This window comes from Anthonomus grandis, chromosome 3, assembly GCF_022605725.1.
Source record: "Anthonomus grandis grandis chromosome 3, icAntGran1.3, whole genome shotgun sequence".
In the NCBI taxonomy this organism is placed as follows: Eukaryota; Metazoa; Arthropoda; class Insecta; order Coleoptera; family Curculionidae; genus Anthonomus; species Anthonomus grandis.
This window is the reverse complement of record NC_065548.1, coordinates 12,556,416-12,583,314: the sequence shown is the minus strand read 5'-3', so window position 1 is coordinate 12,583,314 and position 26,899 is coordinate 12,556,416. Positions and strand designations below refer to the sequence as shown.

Sequence of the window (26,899 nt, the reverse complement as noted above, 5' to 3'; positions counted from 1 at the left end):
TTTTTTTCGCAACTTTTACTAACAAAGTCAATAGAGGCTTTCATTTAAAACGGTTCGGTTAGGCAAATAATTGTTTTCCCATCGGAAAAACCGACGAAATAAAAGCTTTTTTTCATTTTTTTTCCGACTGAAATAGAATCATTTTAAATGCAGTAAAATGCGGCCAGCAGGTTAATTTTGGCTATGGTAAATGAAAACATGTTTTTTAAAAGCGTTACGGCAAATTAGGAATGGCGGTCAACTTTGTGTGTTGCAGAGGGAGGCACTTTTATTGCAGTAATTTTGTTTCTTTTTGTGAATATTTTAGAAATGATTTTTTTTTTGTAGCAGAAAATCATATAGTTTTACACAATTGTTTATTAGTTAATAATAAGCCAATAGAAAAAAAATAACCACTTTTGGTAAATATTTTCTATTCCCTGTAACTTTTCAGTGATAGGCATCTCATACAACTCACGCGATAAAAAAAAAACTATTATTATTAATAAACGGGCATTTAGATAGACATCTTCATACTATTAAGTATTTCTTAAATAACATATTTGGATATTAATACAATGGACTTATTTAACGAAGAGATTCCCGGATACGCTAAGCCCCATTAAAGGACAAACTCAAATTTATTATAAAAAAATAAATCAGGACCTCAAAGTAACAACAACCCAATATATATGTGATAAAGATTTTGCTTCTTTAATTTTTTTGGTAGAAAGTAGCATTCCAGATTTTATGGTTAAGTTAAATTCGATAAAAATAAACGATTTTATTTACAATTATTGTTACAATTTTGAACTTAGTACAGGTACATCCTTGCAAGAAGCTATAGCAAATTTGGCTTTGGATATATAAACAGCCTTCATAAAAAATCAGTATTCAACAGCGGTCTTTCTAGAAATAAAAAGAGCCTTTTTATTTCTAAGGTGTGATTTCAAAAGTGTGATTGACAAGATACTGTCAGATAAAATGTGTCAGAAATACCCAAGAATTTAATTAAAAATATATATATAGTATATATTATGATCGGAAAATCTACGTAAACTTTCAGTAATAGTAACTAGAAAGCAGACCCAAATTTATACTTATGATTTTACAGATCATTTGTCCATTCAAATATTGATTTTTTTAGTATATTTTACGGTCGGGTATCGGTACGGATGAGTATCAGTCCTAAGAAAATTGAAGTTCTAAAAATTAATGCCTTAGACAATATATGCAATTTTAAAACAGCATATTAATCTGTTATTGAGGCTGGATCTGTAGAATCCTGCTTAGACCCTAGGAGAAAATATACTACAGAAAATTTATATATAAAATAATGTCGAAAAATAGCACATTAATAAACACATTTTTCATTCCACTAATTTGCATCCATATTTTTATCTGGGATTTAACTCCTTGAATTATTGCCCAAACGTATTTAGAGACATTTAAAACATCTTCATTTATCAAAAAGTCTATCTAGAAAATACATTATGAAAAAAATATATAAACAAATCAATGTAAAAATAAAAATGTTATTAACAAAATTAAATTACCTGAGCATTCCTCTATATTTTTATGCTGATAAAAATAGAGAGGTTTCATTGGTATTGTTAATATTTTAAGGCAAACTGTAAGTTTGCAATTTGTTTGACATTAAAAGTATTCTGAATAAAATTTCGACACCTATAGAAAAAACGACTGTAAAAAATTATCTAATAAGCCAAATTATAAATGTATGTCATAGTCAAAGAACTCGAAATAAATTAGTAATTTTCGAGTGGGTTCAAGCACTTATAAACATATTAGAAAATGAAACTACAAAGTAGCGAAAGAATCAACAACAGATGATAGGATTTTTTACTTTAAAATTACCTACATGAAAAATTATGAATTGACTGATAATTACTAGACAATAAAACAAATAGAGTAAAAAAAATGAAAAGATTGTTTTTTTGTTAAAGATATTAAAAAGTTCATTCGTACCATTACCTGTCTTAGATCTACCTTGCTTAATATCCGGTTGATATGAAAAAATGTAGTTAACTAGTATAATAACAGTGAACTTTTAGGAATTAAAATTAATTGTCATTGTGTGCAAACAGGAGAGGTCGAACATATTTTCTTGTACAAATGTACAAATTTGAGAGTTTTATGAAATAAACTTTACAGTCAATTAATAAAGCATGTTTAATTTTCAATAAGTTACAATTACTTAATATCCTTCAATGATATTTCCGTTTAAAAGGCAATGTTCGTAATAGATGTAAAGCTATCCATTTAGAATTTTTAAGGAACCATTGCAAGTATGTAGACTTAGATCATAACTTAGTTTTAAATAGTTTAGCAAATAGAAATTGAATTGAACTTGAGAAAAAATTTTAAAAAATAATATGTAAGTAAAAAAAAAGAAAGAAAGAAAAAGAAAGCGGAAAGAGGGCAAAAAAGGAGAAAAAACAGGTTCAAAATTACGTTCGATATAAAGTCTAACTAAAAACATATACAATGAAACAAAAAAACTATCATACTTTTTTATACTATAATACGACAAAACATGATTGACATGATATTAAAAATAACAAATATGGGAGTGGCCTGAGTTCTTCACTCAGCATTATCAATTATACATAATATATATTTTTGCAATAGGAATAATATATTGATCTCGGTGAGATAATCTCCACATTATTATGCCGCAAGAGATGCACATAAAGAAGAATTGCGTTTAAATTTATCCCTTTTTTTAAATTCAGATACCGGAAAACATGAGGAGGCTAATTTATTGGTCAAATGATCGATATGATTGTACCTGCTCAGCTTGGAATATTGATACCTGAAAATTAGATTATAAATTAATGAATCATGAATAGTTCAGAACCAGACTGAGTGCGATCAATGATGGGTGGGTTTCCAAAATTGAAAAGGGCTGATTTTTATTGGTTAAATATTAAGCCGTTCATGGAGAATCATTCCGAAAATCTGGATAAGTCAATATTTGCAATCTGTATGAGTTCATTCTCAGATAAGTGGAAAATTGTTAGTAAGGTATCTCTGTGATAGTACAGTTCATTTAGATAATTGTTTAAATCATTGCAAAATAATAAGAATAGCAAAGCTAAGCGTATTCTGCCTGGAAGCATTCCGTATATTAATTTTATATTTAAAATTATGTTTAATATTTTGGATTTTTGACCTGAATGTGTAATTAAAAATCCTTATTCGGATGTAACTTAACCAAATTGGTGCCTGTCAGATACATATGATATAATTGATTCAAAGGCGGTACGCCAAAAGTTCAAGTTCATAATCTAGATGGATTGGATAGATCTTAATAAATTTCAACAATAAACCGTTTCATATCAGAAAGTAAATGACATTTTGAAAGATATTATATCGGACAAGCATACATATATTTTCCAATTACTTTCGAGCAAACAGACATATGTCAGATAGGACGGTATTTATTTGGTTTAAATTTGTCGCTTTTTTTAAAAAATTGGAAAGACTGGCGGTTTTAAGTATTAAGGATTTCATTTTATCCGATTCACTTAAAGTTTTCTTTCATACCTATAGAAGGATTATATAGATAACATAACAGTTTGTACAAAGTGTCTCTTGAATGAGTTGAAGATTCTCAATTAAAGTGCTCTATATTTATGGAATGTATTCATTTTGTACTGTTTTAATTTTGTAATTATTCAGATATCTTTACTTTGGCGAATTTGTATGTAACTTATTATTATGGTCCTATTTTGTGTTTTTTTAAAGAGTTGTGTGTTTTTTGTTAATCTCTTTAAATCTTATTCTAACAATAAAATTTTTGCTAATTTGTTAAAGCCGGTGTAGATTCTTTACTTGCCTAGCCATATTTAATATTTCAGTATGTTATGTTTAATATTTGTCATTAGGACTGTGTACACTATTAAACATTTGATAAAAAAGGTAGTTATAGAATAGTTATGAGAATGCATTAGCAAATTTTTTTAATTGTAGGTTCAGTTTTATAATTTGGATTTAAAAAATTAATTATTTTAAAAAATTAGTTATTTTTTGGATTTAATTTAAATGATAAAACAGGATGATCAGAAAATTCTATAGGTATAGGTTTATTTATTGATTATGGTTGGTAAAAATATAATCAATTACGGATCTGGACTCTGGTCGCGTAATCAGATTATTGGTGAAGTATAATTCATAGATGCTCATAGTATCAACAAGAAAAATTTTATAGTCTCTGGCAACAAACAGGTAATCAGCTCTTTTCATAGTACAGCCGTGCTGTCATTAGAAATGGTCGAATGAATGCAAAAATAGATTGAAAGTTGAAAATTTTTTGCATAATCGATATATATATCAGTGTACGCGTCTTTTTGAGAGCTCTAACTTTGCTATTTGAACAAAATTCGTGGGATTTTTTCCAAGAAGGTTATTAATTTAAAACCAATTTTTCAAAACTTTACCCCCTTTTTACACCCTCTAAATCAACTCAAATGAATTCGGCTCTGTGGAAGAGAAGGTAGCTCTGATTTTTTTGAACAATTTCAATTTATCTCATGAGACAAAGTTGTAAGTGCAAAGGGGTAGCGTCAATCCAAGACCATCCCCAATCATTCACTGAAAAAAAACTTCCTCGAAATTTTTGTTCGCATTTTTGGTTTTGGCACTCTCTCAACCCATACAACTTACTGTCAAAATTTCATTCTCTATCTAATTTTTGCATCCATTCTCATACAGCACTGTACTATTATTGCATCTAGTCTCATCTTGAATCTCGTAAAAAATAAAACACGACATTATGTTAGGAATAAGACTTTTTGCACTCACCTGAAAATTCACAATAAGCATACTCTAGAATTTGTTTAACACATTTGGTATTAAGTACAACAATCTAAGAGATCAGTTCATTTAAAGTGCCAATAAATTCATTTAAAATAGCCAGTTAGGCAGGGTTTTAGAACTGGGAAAAAAAACATGACCTTTTAGGTGTTTTTTGCATAAGCTACGTGCATTTAGCATGTTCTTTTTTGGTTTGGAGTTGCAAGTGTATTTTGGCCCTAAAAACTATATTCTCCAAAAACACGTATAATCTTTGATTTTAACTCCTTCTAACCAAAAGTCAGAATTTATTAAAGATGCTTGTTTTGAAGTTCTTACAATTCTTACTCTAAAAGAGCTGTTTGAGCCCTTGGTTTAAAATTTAGTACATTCATAACTTACGTTCGGCCAGTTGTTTTCTTTTTTAAATTTGAAATTTCGGGCTGTATCTGTATAAGATTTTAAATTTGTTGCTCAATAATAGGTCAGTTTTGCTTAATTGTTACTGTGATATTGGTTAAATTTTTACTATGCGCTCTAGATTAATAAAGAACTACTTTATTTTGAATTTTTAGTTGATGATGAAAAAGCTTAAGTTTTTCTGTAAGATCTGTACTCTTTTATTCAATAATTTTTTAAAGATATTTCACTTTGACTACCAGTGATGGTTCTTCTGGGAGAACTACGGTACTTGATTCACCAGATAAAGAACTGTTTAGCACAATGCCGATGTTATTTTCTTTAAAGCGCAATGGTATATTAGTTGGTTTACAGCAAGTAATTTCGCTGCTACTATCCCAATATATGAAAATTATTTAATGCATCCCCGATACATGATACGACCACACTTCACACATCTATAAGCATCTTTAAAATATTGCACTTTTGGCACCTTTTTTTTGGAAGGTCGGTGTCATTATTATTTTCACAAGTCGCCATCTTTTTTTTCATTAAGCTATGTTAAGAAATTTTAATCCAGTGCCATGAAACCTTACTACTATAACTTTCTGATTTTTTTCCCATAAAAACGCGCCTTAGGTTGACAATATTATTTGTTGTGACATAGTAGGAGCTTTCGCAATATGCTAAAAATATCTTCAAAAAGCTTAAATATATTAAAAAGAGAAAAGAAAAGAGAAAAACACTAAAATAAATAAAGTATGTCGTGCAGCTCATTGAATCCAGGAAACGCTCCCAGCATTACCGTAAACATCAATCCGCGCCCCCTGCTCAAGACATTTAGTAAAAGACAATAAAAGGGGGGTTTAGAGTGCGACCGAGCTATTTTCGGAGACAAACAACAACCGGAGTTTGATAGAAAAACTCCGGGCTCCGGGACGGGGTGCGAATTTCCGGCCTATTCGAGCGCAAAGCGTAAATAGAGGAAAATTTACATATTTTATTACTGGGAGGGAAAGGTTTCCAGGGATTTTTAATAACAAATGAGTCGATCGCGCTCAAACTATTAAAGATTAAAAAAAAAAACCTCTCTTTTAAGTAGTTTTTATAAAACAATTTAATGGAAATTAATTAAACAAAATGGCTTTATTACGGCAAGAAAGACAGAGTTCGTAATTGTGGCTTTTACAACATTATTTAGCGCAGCATGTTTAGATAAGGCTGTTTAAGCTGCAATTTAATATAGCGTGCTATAACTAGGAAACCACTTACTTTACGATGTAGCCCGGTTATAATGACCCGGTTGAAAAGTTTCTTTAATAAAAGTTTTGATTTTCTAAGCATTACGGGTAAGTAATTGGGATTTTGAGTAATTTAACCCGATGACAAGTCTTTATCAATTATTAAGCTATTGAGACCAATAAATGGGTAATTTTGGGTAAAATGAAATTTGGAATTTAGGATTTTATTCTATACTATTTCTAGGTAGAAACTTAAAATTATTGAAAATCTGATTGTAGAATTATAATAATAATGTATTTATTTAGCATAATGCTACAAGAAATCGATATAAATCTAATAATGTAATAGCATACATGAAGATCTAAAATATTTAATTATGACATATGATATAGATGTGCGAAAATTATACATAAATAACAATAATGTATCCTTGACTATCAAATATACATAATATAATTAAATAGTTAAAATGTTCCGCTTCATTTTCTTTGCGATATATCAACATTCGATGGTGGTGCTGATGTTGCATCTCATGATCGGCTCGTGTTGATGTTTCGAGCATTTTACGACACATGTTTTCTAGGTCGTCTTTATTGAACAGGGCACCTCGGTTATTTTCCTGGAGACATTTTGGATTTTGGTCCCGGTATTCCATAGACAATCGCAGCCTCCGGTTTTCCAGAAGTACCCTATCAAGGAGTCAAGTCACAACCTAACTGTGGAGCACGTCGAATGATAAAAGACACTATAAAATAGAATTATTAAAATACTATACATAGAAAAAACCAATTGTACATATAAAACTTAGAAAAAATTACCTAAGAACTAATTAATTATACAAAATAATAATAGCGAATTAGAGTCCGTTAAATCCATTAAAATTGCCACAGTTTCAGACAAAACAAGAGATAACAACAAAACAATTATTTTTATAAATCAATTAAGGTACAATTTCAGACAATACATAATTTTTAATTAATCTTTTAAATGCACTAAAATGTTTATATTCTTTAATATTTTTTGATAGTCGATTAAACTTCAATAAACCTTTATTCAGAGTAATGTTCAACATCTGTGTTGCATCGATTGACTAGAATGAAATCATTATGGTTTCTGGTATAATAGTCATGAACATTCATAAAGAATTTACCCTATCACAAATGTAGGTAGGTAACATTCTATTTTTAATCTTAAATATAAATATAAAAACATTAATAATAACAAATTTATTTATAAATTTCTTTCTGCAATATTGATATTTTAATAACGTTAATGTATTTTTTTTATTTATTCCAGGCATTTGAAGATATTTTTTATACAATCGTTTTGTAAGCTAGGGTCAGTAGAATTAAAATACTGAGATTTATCTACTAATATATATCGAAATTTTATTGTAGTCCTCAAGATACTGGTTTTTTCTGCATTGCAATAAACATCAATTTTTTAACATCTATCGTGTCACAGTCTGAAAAATTCATATTATTTTATTAAGGTAAATAACTTTCTTATATATTTGGTTAAACCTCTAAGATAAATAAAATCTTTAAAAAGTTCTATTATTAGGAGAGAATTGAAAATAGGCAGTATATCTCAGAAAATACGAGAAAAAAAATATTTTTCTTATATTTTTTTGACCTATATCTCAGTCTCAGTTTGAGCTATAAATTATTTAATTAAAATGATAATTTGCATATGAAATTGGTGAAACTTCAATTCGTAAGAGAAACAATTTTATAAAGTAGTAAAGAAACTAAACTTTGATACATCCAAAAAAATCCAAAAAAATCAATATTATAAAATTTTTGACCTATATCATGACTCGAAATATAGCACGACTACATTACTAAAATAATAGAATCAAGAAACTCATCTTTGAACCAATATACCCGCTTCAGTCTGAAATATGATAGATTGTTTCTCTAAAATGACATTATAGGGGTTCATTAAAACTTACCGATTGCTCTAAAACTAGGCCACCCAACTGTCCGCTGGGTTTTCCAATTTAAATAAGCCTTTTAAAAATTGACAAATCCTTTTTCCTATCAGAAGTTTTCCTTTGTAATTAGGACTGTTCGAAAGTTTTGCGTGACTTTTAATTTTCTTTCCTTGCCGCGGATGTCTAATTAAATATAAATTAATTAGAAATCTAAAATTGGGTATTTGAATGTTTTTTTTTAGAAGTTTTCTTGGGGGTGCTTGTTTATTAAACCCTTCGGTTTGGCAATTAGTGAATTGAATAATATTGAGTGAGTTTAGTAATTATTTTTTGTTGGATTTAGATTTTTAATAATCAATATATATAAAGCCAGAATTTTTTTAAGCTCTGAAAACTTTTAGCGGCAACCTCAAATTAGTTTCTTGGCTGTCTGATTAAAACTTTTATAGACATTTTTAATAACGATAATAGTGAGCGCTTTTGTCCTGTGCGCGACTTTTATTCTTTAATAAGCCCTTTGGATACTTTTTGGTCCTTTGTGCGGTTAATTAGGATACTCCGTGGGTTTCAAATGCGGGATCAAGAAGTTTTTTTTAATATTAAAATAGAAGAATCGACGTTCAGCGTAGCTCATTATATCCAAAATACAGAAGGAAAATTTCTAGTTATTAAGGAAAAATTCTTGTAATAACAGCTATTAGACGTGCTTTGAAGTCTTTGAATTAAATTGTTATTAACACAAGAGTATTGGTGTTATAAGAGGAATTTATATGCAAGAGGTGATTATTACAGTTCTAGTTAAAAAAAAATGAATTGTAACTCCTCCACATTTTATAGTAATTGGCAATAAGGAAAAATTAATAGAAATATTTTTTAGTCAAATATTTTTTTTAAATAAATTACTTTTAGTTTAAATTATATTTTTAATTTACTAGACCCACTAAAATACTAGTCATTTTAGGGTCTGTAAAAAATAATATTTTAAATAAATTTAACACGGTAAATATGATTGTTACTAGTGTTTCATATAAGATATTATGTAATACATCCATATAATATAATATTATTTGAAAATATGACACGTATATGGGTCACGCGGCCTGGTAAAAAAAATTCTGCTTGATGCACCCATGCACTTTATAAATTTAGTTATCAGGTACCAGCATAGAAGGATAAAAAAATGTGAACTTTTAGTTATGAATATAAAGAAGTGAATATTTACATATAAAATTTTTGTTAATTGAAATCTATAATATTGAAACAAATTCATAATTACCTATTAATAATTTAGTGATGAAAAGCACTTTCTAATTTGACATTTACTTTAAATTTTTGAAAATACTTAGTAGTAACGATTACTTAACATCCCTGGAAATTAATATACAAGATTTTTGGATTTCAGAATCTATTTTTAGCTTGTGACAAATTGAGCTCATTATGCATAGGAATTTTTAAAATTGAAATTTGAGTGAGAAATGATTAGATTTATTAGGAAATAATAATAATAATAATAATAATAATAATAATAATAATAATAATAATAATTATAAATAATAATTTTCTTTAGTTCCACAAAAAAAAATAAGATTTTTCGAAATTTTGTACACTAAGCTAGTAAATAATAACAAAAAAAATTCAATTAAAAATACACATAAAAATATAAATACACGTAAATACATACTTTAAATCTTTGCATAGTAAATTACAAAATAATATTACAACTTATTTTTAAAGCATTTTTTATTCCTTTTAAAATGATTTATCTAATTCATATGTTTCTTAACGTTTTAACGTAATAACTATCATCAGGAATTTTTCAGATAAAAACTTAAATACTTTTAAATATTTATTCTTTTCCTCATGATTTAAAATTAAATTAATTAAAAGCTTAAACTTAACTATTGGTTATTTATGTTAAACCCGATCTAAATGTTAAAAAAATGTAGTTTCAAATTATGATATTTATTGATATTATCCGTTTCATTTAATTGCCTGTGACAGTAGTTGAAGTCTGCGCTGTCAAGGCTACGAAACAAAAATAATATTTTTGACAGAAGTCATCAAGCTTTCGCGCTAGTTTTTATTCGTGTTAATATTTGTTGGATTGGTAATAAAGATCCTATAAATTCGCCGGCAAGATCGCCTGATATAACTGCCATGGATTTTTCCATGTAGGGTTTTATTAAGAACCAGGTTTATTAGACTACACCTCAAAATTTAGAGGATCTAAGTTTAAAAATAAGAGAAGCGTGCAATAAAATTTCAATTCATTCAACAACATTCAAAGAAACATTGTAATCAATGCGCGCAAAAGCTTATAAAATAATGGTGGTCTTTTTAAACATTTGGATTAATAACAATTTATTTCATAATTATCTACATATTATTTAATAGCCTTTATTTATTTTAAATAAGTTCTGGATTTATTTTTATTCATTATTATATTTTTTATTAAAAATAAATTTATTATAAAGTTAGTCAGATCATTGTTGTAGTATTTAATTTTTTTAATTAACTCCTATTATTATTGATGTTTAAGATTTAGAAGCAATAATGTTTTTCAGCAGATGATTATTGAATAAATAAATTGATGACTGCTAAACAAATTATACACTCTTTAAAGTTATTTGAAAAACCAAGTCATTTTGTGTCTAAAATGGAATTATTATTAATATATTAAGTAAATTCATTAAATAAAAAAATGGTTTACTGTACATATTATTATGAAAATGTAAATACGTAAATTATTTTCCTAGTTTTTGTACTATTTTTATTAGTATTCTGTAGTTAAAGTTGATTCGTAGGGTTTCTTTAGGGTTCTACTTACGTTTGGTTTATTATTTTTATCTATAGTGTTTAGTTTTTAAGTAATTCATTTTGTTCGAGAGCCCCATTTTGGCCCCAATTTAGGTTAAATTATTGTAAATCCCTGTAGTTCTAATTTTCTAGAATTTGTATACTTGCTTGCTTTGACTGTCAGTATTCTCCTAAAATTATTGGCCTTCATAGTTCTAAAGAGTGGGATGTAGCTAATTTAATCCAAGATCAGTGTGATGATCCAAAATTTGGTCTTATTTACGAACTGAAATCTCGAGAAATTTCAAAACCAGAATGGAAAGATATTTCTGACAAAGAAATAAAAGCTTATTGGTCTCAATGGAATTCATTGGTTATAGAAGATGGAATGTTAAAAAGAGTCTGGGAGAGCGTAGATGGAAAAGAAAAGACATATCTGACAGTCCTTCCTCCAAAACGGATTCCGGAAGTTCTTGAAGCTGTTCATAGCGGTGTCGGCGGAGGACATTTTGGAGTTAGTAAGACCTTAAGGTAAAAGTTAGAGAACGGTTTTACTGGCTGAACAGTCATGAAGATGTTGAACGCTGGTGCCGACAGTGTGAGCAGTATTCGTCAAGCAAGGGCCCAAGAACCCGGACAAGAGGAAAGATGATGCAGTATCTTGTTGGTGCACCCTTTGAACGAATTGCCATAGACGTAGCAGGACCCTTTCCTACTAGTAGCTCCGGAAACCGATATGCTCTTGTTGCTATGGATTACTTTAGTAAGTGGCCCGAGGTTTATCCGATTCCAAATCAAGAAGCAACGACAGTAGCTGAAGTGCTGTTCCAGAACTGGATTTGTCGATTTGGTGTACTCAGAGAGATCCATTCAGACCAAGGAAGGAACTTTGAGTCACAAATATTTCAACAAGTATGCCAGTTGCTGGGAATCAATAAGGCCCGTACAACCCCACTACACCCTCAGTCTGATGGAATGGTTAAAAGATTTAACCGCACATTTGAGAGCTAGTTGAGGATGGTGGTAAACTCTAAGCAAACCGACTGGGATACCTGTATACAACCATTTCTATTGGCATATCGTTCTTCTATCCACAAGTCAACTGGAAAAAGCCCGGCAAAAGTTGTCTACTATGATGAACTTCGTTTACCTTTGGACATTATTACTGGAAGACCCCATAAGTCTGAAACCCCTGAGGAGTACGTCGACCATTTACAAGAACGCTTACAAATCGTTCACGAACAAGCACGGGATAAACTTCATCTAGAAAGTAACAGAATGAAATCACGTTATGACATAAAGGCAAATTCTACCGGTTTTAATCCTGGGGATAAAGTCTGGTTATACAATCCACGGAGGACGAAGGGCAAGTCACCAAAGCTCCAGAAGGATTGGGAAGGTCCATTCAATGTGGTCACCAAAATCAACGACGTGGTGTACCGTATCCAGCGACATCCGACCACGAAGATGAAAATTGTAACCATCGTCCGGCTAGCGCCCTATCATGACTAAGGTGGTCCCATGTTTGATCAGGAGGATCAAACTTGAGAGGGGAGCAGTATTATGAAAATGTAAATACGTTAGTTATTTTCCTAGTTTTTGTACTATTTTTATTAGTATTCTGTAGTTGAAGTTGATTCGTAGAGTTTCTTTAGGGTTCTACTTACGTTTGGTTTATTATTTTTATCTATAGTGTTTAGTTTTTAAATAATTCATTTTGTTCGAGAGCCCCATTTTGGCCCCAATTTAGGTTATTTAGGTTAAATTATTGTAAATCCCTGTAGTTCTAATTTTTTAGAATTTGTAACTTGCTTGCTTTGACTGTCAGTATTCTCCTAAAATTATTGGTCTCTTTCGGCAAAAACAATGAAGATAATTCTAAATATTTCGAAACTGTTCCATCGGGTTTTAAAAAGGACGCGCTTCGTGACAATTCATTCAGTTTTTTAATTGTTTAGTCAGTTTTTACCTTGGAAACAATTAAACGACAGTCAAGGCGAGTTAGGTTAGTGTTTTTGACGTTGACAATAAAAGTGTGTTCCCGAATTTCGTTACAATATTTATTACTATAACATATCTTTACTCTTTTCGGCAAGTGTGATTTCAAAGACTTGCAAAATGCCTGAGAATATCATATAGACTTGACTTGAAATGAGTAATTGTGAGATAGCCTTTCTGGATTTACTGATATATGATTGCAAATTAAGCAAACGAATGTAAACATAAATGAAGAATTAATATTTTATATTTTTTAAGGAGTTTTTGACAGTTTTTGACATCCTACTATTTAGTCGAGTATCGAATAGCTCTGTTTTATGGTTTAAAAATACAGTCAAATTTAGCTGCACTACATGTACTACAACAGATTGGAATTGGAAAAAGGACCTAATAGCTGATCTAGATAGTATCAAAGGTTTTGCTTCTAATGTCATTTATAGTACTTCAGATCTGTGCCAATAATATGGACATAAAAAAACACTTTATAAATTCTCCTCATTAAGAAGTTATAAAAGTGGATCATGGTTAGGAGCTATGGTATTCATTATGTTTTTTGCAATACTTGCAAAATTGTTAAGGGACTCAGATGAAGTAGGGAATGAATTAGACGAAGAAGCCTTTTTTCTTAATTCATTTACAATAGTCCATGTCTCCTTATCTACACTACCTGCTTGGGCCAGCCTCTTATCTTAATAAATATCCTTAGCAGCCCTTATAATTCTGGGATTAAATTTTCTAATATGTCTTATTATCTTATATTTCACATAACTATGAAAAAAGACGCTGTCTGAGAATTTATTTAAGTGAAATAATGAGCGCATGTTCATAGGCAGGTGTAAATTATAGATTGCCTTTACGGTCTTTACATATATTTAATTTAACCTTATTTTCACTAACTTATCCCTCTTAAGTCATTTAGTTCTAAGTAGAAACAATGAGGTTAATACTCTAATCATAATGGGTTAAGTACTTTAACCTATTGCATTAACGCACGATAACCAAACTCGTAACCACATACCTTAATAACCATAAAGGTTGTTAATGTTAACTTGATGTTTAATAAGTTGACGTTAACTAATTTCAGAGCATAAGGGCATTAACGAACCTTCACTAGGTCACTAAGAGTGTAAAGTGACCGTGCGACCTTTGTCCAGCTTGTTTTACTTAGCGGATGCAAAGTGCTCAATAAGTGCATAATTCATTAAAAACAATTGTGAAAATACTAATACCTAAGAGCCTAATAGTTTCATGGGAATTTATGGGCTATACTTATGGTATTAGCGTTTAAAAATTACTACTTGAAATTGATTTTTTTATGACCTCTGGGAATCTTCTAGAGGTTGATGACGATTGCTGGGTTTTTCCAGACATCAGATTGAAAGTTCCAATTAGTTATTTGACATAAGTAGTTAAAGTTTAGAATATGTTTATCTTTAAGAATACGGTATAATTTTCGCGTGGTATTTGTATCGATAAATTTTATAGAAAATTTAGAATTAAGTCAGAATTTAAAACAGTACAATAAGATTAATTCCGGATTAAAAGATGACGCGACATAGTTTATAGAATGTAGCACTAGATTGAGTTATTCTGGTAGAACAGTTTATATGCGTCACTATAATAAAGGAATCGAAAATAGACTGAAGAGGTTCTTAAGTAATATACACAGTAGAAAAATCAATATTGCCACATAAAATTAAGTTAATTTTTAAAAGTAGGGATTCTAGTAGAATTAATAATTTTTGGCACAATATCAGAATCTGTGCAATGTGACTTTTAAATTCAAGCAATTTAAAAGTCATAAGAATTCTAGTAGACAATGGAAAATTCAAATATTTGTTCGGATAATAAATATTCAAATAAATAAATCGTGCTCATTCTTAAACGGTTATAATAATATTATTATCTAAATAAAAATATAAATTCCATTTAAAAATGGGATTTTTATTTATACAACTCGCTATTTAAACAAATTTAATAGCTACTGAATGTCAATTCTTAAGAATAAGTATTATCAGCATATATATTTACGTAAAGTGAATTTTTAGCTATTTAGATTGTAGTTATAAAAAAAATGTCTAAAAATAATTTGCCTAGCATTAGTTCTTTAAATATGATTGTATTACAAGAGGAAAATTGACAATAAACAGATAAATTTTGCATGATATACAAATAGAGTTTTTTTTAGAAATTTAAATTTATTTATCATTAACCAGCAAATAAAATCTCAACGTAGGATTTTCATTTATTAATATTATAGTTATTCGTAAAAAAAATTTGGTACCTATTGATTGTCATTTGAAATCTTAAATTTTATAATAGGAAAAATATTTAAAATATAAAATATAATAGTATAAAATCTAAAATTGGAGTAACAAATATTTATAACATTTAAACTCGTTTTTACCAAACAGTTATTTTTAAAATATAATTGTAAATCTACTAATAAAAAATCCGTTAAATACATTTTTAGATTTTTATACTTAAATTTGAAGGAAGTTTTATTGTAAATAGGTGTATTGTCTAAGTTGATATTTTTTTTGTATTTGTATTTTATACTTGAACTGTATTAACATTAATAAAATTATTGACTATTCACAAAATTAATTTAGTTACAAATACTTAAGTTATTAGTACAATTATCTGATTTGGTTTTTGTTACCTAAAATTTTAACTTGTTAAAATGAGAAGCAAAATATTTCATTATAGTTATTTACTTTTTTTAATTGTGATGCAAAAATGTTATGAAAAGTAGAAATTTCAAGTATTAATAAGATAATTATTTAGAAAAAATATATGATGACCAAATTAAAGTATAAATTCCATTAAAAAGTGCTGTTTTAATTGGATTTTATATTTTTTAATTGGTTTTTTAATACGTAATACCTTTGAAGGCTTTACATTTTATTATAATTAAAATAAGAAAACTAAATATGAGTAGATAGATGAGGCAAAATATAGAATAAAACTTTTAGTCATCAAAATTTTAGTTAAAGATAAATATTTAGTAATCATTTTATAATCTTTAATATGCATAAAAAAAAATTATTTTTATTATTAAAGAGACATGAAGAATTTTTTTTAGTTTATTAAGTTCCAGCTATTACATTTTATTAGAATAAAAGTATTTTATTTAACTAAATGCAATAATAATGATCATATGCAATATTCAGAAAATAAATTTCTTACCAATACTCTAATAATTAATATTCATAATTATCTAAGTATTGAATCTGTTTTTTGTTTTTTTAAATTTAGACTTCTTAATATAAAAAGAATTCAGAATAAATAAATATACGATAACGAAATATTAAAAAAAATTATCTAAATGTTGTTTTTTAAATGGATTTAATATATGTAAATATTTTGAAGTTTTAAAATTTTATTATAGATAAAATAAGAAAGTTAAGTCGATAAATTGTGCAAATTATAAAACAAAACTTGTAATCATTAATAATTCACTTGCAAAAAATAATTATTAATTATTCTATGATATGATTAGTTATCATTAAAAAAGAAACTTAGAGAAGGTTAGTTATTTAAATTATAGTTATTAAAATATTCTAGTAACGGTATTTTCATTAAGTAAAATTCATATGCAACATTCAGAAAAAAATTCTTTAGTTACCAATACTTCAGTTATAGGTATAATTGTTTAAGAACTAATCGTTTTTTTACCTAAAATTTAAACATATACTTATTTAAAATGACAAGTTATTTTTTTATTCGAAACAATTTAGTTATTTAAGTTTTTTAGTCAATAAAATTTCACACGAAATACTGGCGCTATTATACAAGATGCACAGATCAATTTTTTTAGTTGAATAGATTTTATAAGAAAAAATTGCAAGTATATATTAAACAATCTTTGAACCAGTAAAATAGGAAGATTCGTCTTAGGCAAGGATCATTACGGGAACCAAAGAAAGAAACTTTTGGTTACTAGGCAAACTGTTTAATATTCTATGGTTTTTTTATTGAAAGAGAATTGGTGACTAACGATAATAATATGAATTTGAAATTATTTTATTAACATATTTCAAACATCCTATAAGTTTTATCGAGGAAAACCATCAATAATAAAGTTCCCGGAAAATACACCTTTTCTTACCTTACTTCCCACATATGTGGCATAGTCATCGTGTCGGCAGCAAAACAAAAGAAAAACTCATTTTCCGGTCCGACCGGTCGCATTACCCTTGCCAGAGGGTGCACGCTGAGTTAACGAGACAAGTGGCTAATAAGGGTTCCTCTTGTAAAACAAACGCAAAACGTGACATTGACAATGAGATCGAAGTTTAAGGGTGGATATGTCTAGACTGTTTAAGCATTCAGAATAATCGGATGAATGATTTTACGGATTATTTGCATTAAAAGGTTGAATCAATTAGATTTCAGTCTTCAATTCAAGAATATTCTACTAAAAGCCTAAAAAATATATTTGTAGGTGACACATTATTTAATATCTCTTTTCATATTGATGATTACAAAAAAAAATTATTTATTAATAAAAATCTTAATCTGTTAAAGTGTCTGAGGAACTGAATCCTAAATAAAACCAAGGGTAATAAATGGGAATTAGGTTGTCAATTATGTCAATTATAATCACACTATTAGAGTATTTATTTATTTTTTGTTTCAGGTGGACACACCAGACAGCGTCTTGCAGTCCGGCTTGGGTTTAACCGATCTGGGTCAACATGCGGTGTTACGTTCGATGGTGGATCCTTTGGATTACGACAGGCTACGACATTTACAAATGAACGGTGGAGCTCCCAATTCATTCGAGGAAACGATATATAAGGTAAATGAGCATGGGTAAATAAGCCTTTTAGTATTTTTTTTTACTAAAATATTAATACTAAATAATTAAAAAAGTGGTATTGGATGCTGAAAAAGTTGAGAAAAATTGACTTACTAAGCTGATTTTTTGATTGTGGTGGTGATTATTATCAATAAAGATGAGCATTTTGAGATTTTACTTTAATGTGCCTTAAAACTCATTTGTCTGAACTGGCTTTGGATACTAAAAATCTTATTAATTTTAAGCCGAAAAGAGCATAAAAATGATAATGATAGGAAATAAATAAAATAAAATATCAGTTTTTAACGAAACATGGATTAGGATTCTTTGAAATCACTCATGATAAAAATTGCATTACCGTCTAGATCTCAAGTTGTATTTAAAAAAAAACAATATTTTATTACCAGTTCATTTGATATTACCATCTCAGGCAATTCTCATGAAAATTTAGGATTAAGTTCTGTTTATTTTTAGAGGTCGAAAATACATACACACTTAAATAAGTGAAATAAATATTTTTTTATTTTGTGAATTATAATTTTCATTATATTCGTGGAAAATGAGATCTATACGACAACCCAGAAAAGCAGTGAAAATCCTGATAATCCCACAATGCCCTAAGCCTTGATCAGCTGTAACTATTTAATGCACTTTTGGCGCCCAACATTAAAAAAAATATGTATTTAAGTGTTATTGCAATTTGAGTGAATAGCTTTGTGTGTTACATAATATATTTAAATTGTGATGATAAAAATTCAACTTTTCAATCTTAATCGTAGTTAGTTTGTTGCCCCAAATAGGCCTGTCAAATCAGCTGATTTAACAATCATTAACTTTTCCTAGGCCACTTAAATGAACATTTCTGTCATATTTGGTGCATTTTTATTACCAGTAGAGTCACACTTTTGGCGCTTTTTTACAATACTTTTTTAAAATTTAATTTTAGTGTTATTGCACTTTGAGTGAATAGCTTTATGTTAAATAATATATTTAAATGGTAATAAAAAAATTTATATTTTCATTTTTTTTTTTGAATATTATTCTCTAGATCTTAATGGTAGTTACTTTTTTGCCCCAAAAAGGCTTGTCAAACCAGCAGATTTCTAATTTGTTGACCTTTTCTATCCAATTAACTTAAGCACTATAAATGAATTCTTTGTTTCTTTTTGGCGCCCACCATAAGTACATATATTATATATACAATAAATTAATTTAAATAGAAAAATTATAAATAGACAGCAACCAGGAAAAAAAGTAAGAAATTTGATAAGCCCGTTTTGCCCCAAAAGAGCCAGATCTGCCAATCTAATTATCATAAACTTTTCCTATGCCACTTAAATGAACATTTCTTTCATAGATGAATTATTTGGGGCACTTTTGGCGCCCAACATTTTTAAAAATATTTACGAGTCTTAATACACTTTGAGTAAGTAGCTTTATGATGCATATTATATTTAAATTGTGACAATGAAAGTTGAACTTTTCGATTTTTTTCGCATATTTTTCTTTAAATCATAATCGTAGTAATTTTTTACTCCAAAAAGGCCTCGGGATCAGTAGATTTGACAATCATTAACTTTTCTTAGGCAGAACACTTAAATAGACATGCATAATCATAGGTGAATTATTTGGTGCATTTTTGGCGCCCAACTTTTTTTTTAGTATATGAGTGTTAATGCACTTGAGTAAATAGCTTTATGCTGCAATTTATTTTTAAATTGCGACAATGAAAATTAAACTTTTTTTGCATAATATCGTCTAGATCTTCTAGAAATTGGGTTTTCCTCGCACAATTTATCAAGTTGTATAAAAAAACATCGATTTATTACCAGTTCTATTGATATTACGATTTCAGGTAATTTTAGTCTTCGTCTATGTATCTTCAGTCCATCTGTTAGGTAAGCGTCCTCTACTGCGATAAGTTTTTTAGTTTCCACTCGTATAGTATCCATTATCCCTATTTTATGACGTATTTCTTTATTTGTGATCTTTAAGAGACAGACTTAATATCACACGATGAGACGCTACTATGAGATCGTCCTCAAATCTTGAATTATCTCTCCATTTATGTTAATACCGTATTCGTATACATCTGCCCTTTTAATAGTATGTTCCAAAAGAGTCGTAAAACTTTGGAGAGATGGTGTTTCCTTGCCGTAGGGGAGACTGGGAGACTGACACACTTAATATTCTAATTAAAAAATAAAAAAAATTTAAAAATATAACCAACTAACTTGCAAATATATCTGCATAGCTAGAATAAGAAAAATCAGATCATGAAACGAGATACTAAGGATTTTTTATGAAACTGTCAAGTGTTTCAACTCTCCCATAGTAGAGGTTTGATGCAGTGTCTGATATATGTGATATATGTGTCTAATATATGATAAAAGGCTACGAATTGCTAGTACTTTAAAAACATTTTTTATTGTTTGGATTAACTACGTGAAGAAATTATGAACTAGTTACCATTGTCAAATTTCGAAAATCGTACAGAAAAAGGTTACCTTGTAGATCTGGAGGTTCCATTAACAAAATTTGAAGGTGGCAACTTCATGACATTTTGTTCTGATACCAGAGATTGATTTTCAGCCTCAGTGTAAACTAATTTAAAAGTATATATATATATACTTTTAATATATATATATATATATATATATATATATATTAAAAGTATATATATATATATATATACGTGTCCGCTTGATAAAATTTTTTTGATAATAATCATTTTTCTCCCAGGCAAATATTTTCTGAAAAAAAACGTTTTTTATTAATCCTACCCTTATCCCCCCACCCACCCCACACAACTTATAAGTAAGAAATTTGTTTTCAAAAAAACATGGTTTTCCAAAATAATACGGATGAAGAACAGGTGGTGTCGTCGTTAATATCCAATCTAATAACCCAGTTTATTTATATAAATTTGATTTAATTACATATATGTGTATTAATAAATATTTAATACAAAAGCAGTGCTATTAGATTGGATATTATGACGAAAAACAGTGTTTTTTCACAGGAATTCCTTACTGGTCAAATGTTTGGGGTGGGTGGGGGGTCAAGGGTTTTTTTGATGAAAAACAATATTTCTGCAGAAATTATATATGTAATATTTAATTAAATAAGACTGTTTATTAAAATTTGATATAAAAACAGCCCTATTAGATTAAATATTATGGACGAAAATCAGGAATTTTTCAGAAGAATTGCATCAAATATTTGAGGTGTTGTAATCGAGTTTAAAAACTAGATATGTAAATCCCGTGTCAATTTTTATAAACGTCGAAATGTACTCATTTTTGTAAACAGAATAGAATATGATATACGTATATTCTAGAGTTTAACAAATCAACTTTGACCATATACGGTTAATAAATATACCAAAACCAAAAATTTACTAAAAAATCATCGAATAAAATATATATCTAACGATAATAATATATAATGTGTTATTTGGGATGTTAAAACAGTTTGAATTTGAATTTTATCACTGACTCTTTTACACGACTCATATATTATCTTATATACTCTTTTACACTATGTTTAATTGTTTAATATCTTTATTTACTACTAACTGCGACGATCCATTTCGGGGATTGGTTATCATTTTCAGAAAAATAAATATTATTTTGATAGTCAATATCATCTTTGAAATCACCATATATTTTGTTATTGAGAATAAGAATACCATATGCCTGTATGGTAATAAAACACATTCTGAATCGGAAAAATCACTAATGAGGTTAAAATTTTATTATTTTCATAATTTAAGTTATTAGTTAACAATATTGCTGAGATAAAAATATTTATTATTTTTATAAGAAATACAAGATTTTTTACCGGATCACCATAAAAAGCGGGAAAGTTAGGATGCTACATGATTTACCATAATATTTTTTGGGTTATATTCTTCTGGATAGTATTCTTATATGGGGATAAAAAACTATTGAAAATACTTTTGACTGATATTTTGAGGCATAGTAAATACGTTTGCATCTGTAAATACAACTTTATTAATTAAAAACATTTTATAAGAATTTGAAAACATGAGATTTTGAATTGTAAGACGTTATTTGAATGCTAGGAAACCATTGAACATGGCTTTGGGCATTTGGATGAGGCAAACTTAAAACAGAGATCTTTTTCAAGACTTAAGTAAAACATATTTAAAAATTCTCCACTTTATCAGATTGTATTAACACCTACTCAATTCCTCTAAATCACGAGACCTCCAACACTAAAAGAGACATCCGTCTATATTTCTCGGGGACTTCCGGATTCCGAGAGCCCCGCGAGACCGGCTCAAGATTCACCCTGGCAGGTTTTATTAGGGGTAGTTTTATGGCCCCCGGAATCCAGTTTATGGGTCTAAGACGAAAAAAGTTTTGCTTGTTGCGGACAAAGAACGTGCGTACCTTGGGGACTTACCCGGCACCGGTGCGCTTAACTATTAAGCTCGGACAGAGGCGGGTCAGTTTGGGGATTAAGGGCGAAATTTTTATTGATTTAGGTGCGGACCTGTATTAGATTTTGTATAAAATGATACAAAGGGAATGCTACTTCGGGTTTCTTCTTAAAATTATCTTAAAAACATCTAATTTTATAGTATAAGCCCGCTCACCCCGTTATCCCCTGATCAGAACCCTTACGTAAAATTGTAATAGTAAATTATTTTTATGTAAATATAGAAAGTATATCAAATTAATAAATAGTAAATAGTAATATACTCGACTTACCTAGTAAGGCACAAAAGGAAGGTTTATAAGGAAGAGAGGTTTATGATATACACGTGCGTTTAGTTGCACTTCTAATTCACTTCTTGTCTGTAGTCGTAGTGTCCGCACACATTTTTGACAATGTGTTTTGCTTAATCTGCCTTTGCATCTCTCTCGCACAGGTAAAGTATATTGTTTGCATATTTTCGAATAAGAATTAATACGGGAAATGATTGATAAGAAGGAAGTGAAAATAGGTAATGGAATACAAAGGCACGCCGAGAAGAAAATCTAAGTAGTTCAATTTAAGTATTAAGTAAAAGTATCAAAAAATGTAGCAATAAAGAAACCTTAAGTGCAAGAAATACTTAAGTTCAATTAATATATATAAATTTTGTAACCAATGAAATATAAACCTAACGTTCTAATTTACTATATGCTAAATAATAAATTTATTTGTAATAGTGAGGACAAAACAAACTCTAAACGCCTTGGTCTACAAATACAGGTAGTTGACACTATTGAGGTAAATAGCAAGAGCTAAATTAGAGTATCGTAGTAAGTGAGGAGTATACCAAAAAAAGAGAAAATGGCAGGTACAGAAAACTCTTTAATAGACCCATTAAATGACTGGGAAGAATGACTGGAATTGGAAGTTTAGAATGAAACTGATTTTATCGGAAAATACAGACCAAAAATGCATTCATACTAAGGTTAACCTAAGTGAGTATGAAGAAATGAAGGACGATGATAAGGGTAAATGCTTAATTATCCAAAGTGTAAATGACACACAATTAGAAAGCTTGTGGAGTTGTAACTCTGCCTATGAGATGTGGGAAATTGTGCCAAGTATGAAAAAAGGATTGTTAGGACTGAGATGTGACTTGAATAATGAAAAATGTTTTCCATGCACTTGATATCCCAATTCCTCCCTTATCACCCTTATAGAAAAACATCCTGATAAAAGCTTTATACTTAAAATTAGAATATGGTCTTCAAAGGGTAATACTTGATCAATCAGACTGCAAAAAGTTACTCTTTAAGAGCAAACTTGCTACATCACATCTAAATTACCTATGACTTAAACAAAGACTATTCGATGTGATTAATGATATTCATGTCATTCTCCATGGCTTGCTGTAACTTCTAATCTACAACTTTATCTCACCATATTATCGATGTATGTATACAAACAGGGTAAATTCTCCTGAGATATTTAACTCAACTCATAATTTATGTATACTAAAAACAAAGTTGGGTCCAAAACCCGCAAGTAATGCTTTAGATAGATGATTTTTTTCCTGAATGTACAACAGACTGACTCCGACTGCAGCAATAATCCATCCAGTAATCCATGATGCACACAATCAAAAGTTTTACAAGCGTTTAAAGTAAACGTTCTCCAAAAAGACGTTTATAGCATCCTGAGTACCCTTTGATGTCTGAAATCCAAATTGCCTTTTTGTGATAATATTGAATGATTGTAATTAATACTTCTAGGCCCTTTGACAAGTTTTTCGATAACCCTAGATAGAGTTGGTAGAAGAGAGTCATTAGTAGGATATTCATACTTCCCTTCCTTAAATAACGCAACTACCCAAGAAAATGTCAAACAAGGCAACAAAAATGCCCTATAGAGTCTGGTTTTACGAGCTGATAGACTATCCAGAGCTGTATCTGGCAATCTTAATGGCACTTTTTTTGCCCAAAATACCGTCTCTAAAATTTCTAGTAAAGTTAAAATTCTGAAGATAAGACATCAATTCAGTTCTAGAAGAAGGGTCCTTAGTTAAACCACTTGCTACATTACAACAGAGTTTGTTAAGGACCTCAGGATCACCATCTGGGTTTAACTAAGATATTTCGAAAATTATTACGATCCAGGTTTCTTTTTATTTATTTTTCGCCTTAGAACTTCGACCATGTACACATTTCAATAAATGTAGGCTTTTTTTAACAATTATATTAGATTAGGTTCAGAAAAAGGGTTTTGTTACGTACTATTGATGCTATCAATGATGCTATTAAATTGCCGACTTTAATTTACAAAATCATGCGTGGTCAGAGGCCTCAAATCACTAGGAAATTTCTTCAATTTAAATGCAAAAATTATATTTATAATTAAAAATTAAACATTTATATTACAAACAATCTGTCACTAATCAAACTTCTTACAGTTTTTTCTGAAAGAATTAAGAACTGAACCATTTCCTTATCTGGAAAAGCACTTCACCCTAAATTCCAGACTCGCCGTGCCATTATCTTTAGTAATTCACTGAATTTTTTACCCATCAAAAACCCCCATACGTAAGGGTTTTTGTTTTCTCTTTGTCGTTAGGCTCTTTGTTTAGTCACGTGATGTATTCGCGCGGTTTCCGGTATTTCCCAGCGGTGGCTAAAATGTCCCCCGCCGGTCATTTAGACAAAACCGGATCTCGTAAAATTTTATCCACTTTTCTTGTACTAAACGGTGTTCGGACCCGCTTTTTTTTTCCCCCCAAGATGAAAACGGGGGTTGAGACGTTGGGGTTATTTAGAGTCTTTGATTAGCGTTAGAGGTCAGTCTATTTTATAGGGTAAGCAGCTTCTTACTCCCATGTGATTGCACTTTCTTGCAATCCTATCCTTAAGTTAAACTTTTTTACTGAACTGACTTAATCAAAAGGCTTTAATACATCATAAGCTTCACCAATAGAAAATATAAATGAACCAGAGACCTATAAGCTCTTTAATTTTGACAGTTATAAGTTCTTAGCCTTATCTACGAGAGCGCCACCCTCAGCAGTTAAGAAATTACAGAAGATCATTGATATTTTACTTGGTTATTTGGATTTTTTTTTTACAAAATAGCCGAAATCAATTAATCAGTAAAAATTTGTAAACTCGACTGGTTCCCATCCACACTCAGCAGACTAATTTACGTAAACCGGGGTGAGGCAATTAAATTTACGTAAGAGTAACTCTACTACTCGTTTCGACTGATAAATGCGCGTTTCCGCCATTTTTCTAACTGGGGTTTTTTCTTCTTGTTTTCCAGCTGAAAGTTCAGGAGGCGATGAGGAAAAGGGAGAAATTCACCAAGGAACACGAGGAGGTAAGATGAAAGAAACTAACGAGTTTAGCAAATTAGAGGGAAAATATTAAGGAAATCGCTTAGACTCGTTTATTTAGAAGTTAATTAAAATATTAAATGAATTGGGGAATATACAGCGTTTATGTGATTTTCTTAATAAAATCATTTTTTATTATTTATATGTTAATTTGGAGTTATTTTTTGATATTCATTTCGTTATTGTTTTTTAATAACCGGGTACAATAGATATTATTAATAGGCATAACTTAAATGGATATGATGCCAACCTTTTTTTCATCCAATTTCTTTGATATAGTCTTTAAAAATTTAATTTAAGGTTCATTTCGTTATTGTTTTTAATATCTATTGTAATTTCAATTTTTAGTTAATATTTAAATTATTTTCCATCCAATTTTTTTTAAATATCCATTAAAAATTTTATTTAAGGTTTTGATACAAATATTCTTTAATTATGTTTTCATTCGAATTTAATTGATTTATTGATAATATTTTCACCTAATTGTTTAAATTAATCACTTACTAACTTTGATTAATTTTCAAAGAAATTTTTTTTCATTACTAATTAACATATAAATTTGCTTGTGAAAACTAAAAATATAAATAGGGCAAAAACAAAGAATCATTTGAAATAAATTGTATGAAAGTGAAGTCTTGCAAGTAATTTTAATTAATTATTTAAATGAAAATTTAAAAAATGCATACTATTTAATATTTAATTAATTTTATCAATAAAAGAGTATATTTTTAAAAGAGTAAGGGAATACTGTAAAAAAAAAATTATTTAAAATATAAATGAAAGTCAAAAAAATAACTCGCTAAAGGTTTCTATGAATGCAAAGGTAAATGTTATAATTATGAATTATTTGAATAAAAATTAAATACACATCATAATATAATATATCTTTTTGTATTATGTATAATTTTCATACAAAATTACATTTTGGAAGAATCCACAGAAAGGTAAAATTACTTAGAACTTAAACCTATTTTTTTTTTAATTATTTGAAAAGGAAAGGTAGGATCAATTATGAAAATTGTTACTAATATTTAAGTCTTTTTCATAAAAAAGCACAATAAACAAAATAAAATTCCAAAACATAATATTAAATTATAAATCA

General features: G+C 28.9%; 1 protein-coding gene across 4 annotated transcripts in view; it reads left to right on the top strand.

The window, feature by feature from the left end:
- LOC126733777 (uncharacterized) overlaps positions 1 to 26,899 on the top strand; it is a 559,879-nt gene that overhangs the window by 525,840 nt on the left and 7,140 nt on the right. For all 4 annotated transcript variants that reach the window (XM_050437172.1, XM_050437171.1, XM_050437170.1 and 1 more), the window contains exons 7-8: positions 17,808 to 17,969; positions 25,725 to 25,781. In XM_050437172.1, the coding sequence (XP_050293129.1) occupies positions 17,808 to 17,969; positions 25,725 to 25,781 (219 nt within the window). The remainder of the gene's footprint in view (positions 1 to 17,807; positions 17,970 to 25,724; positions 25,782 to 26,899) is intronic.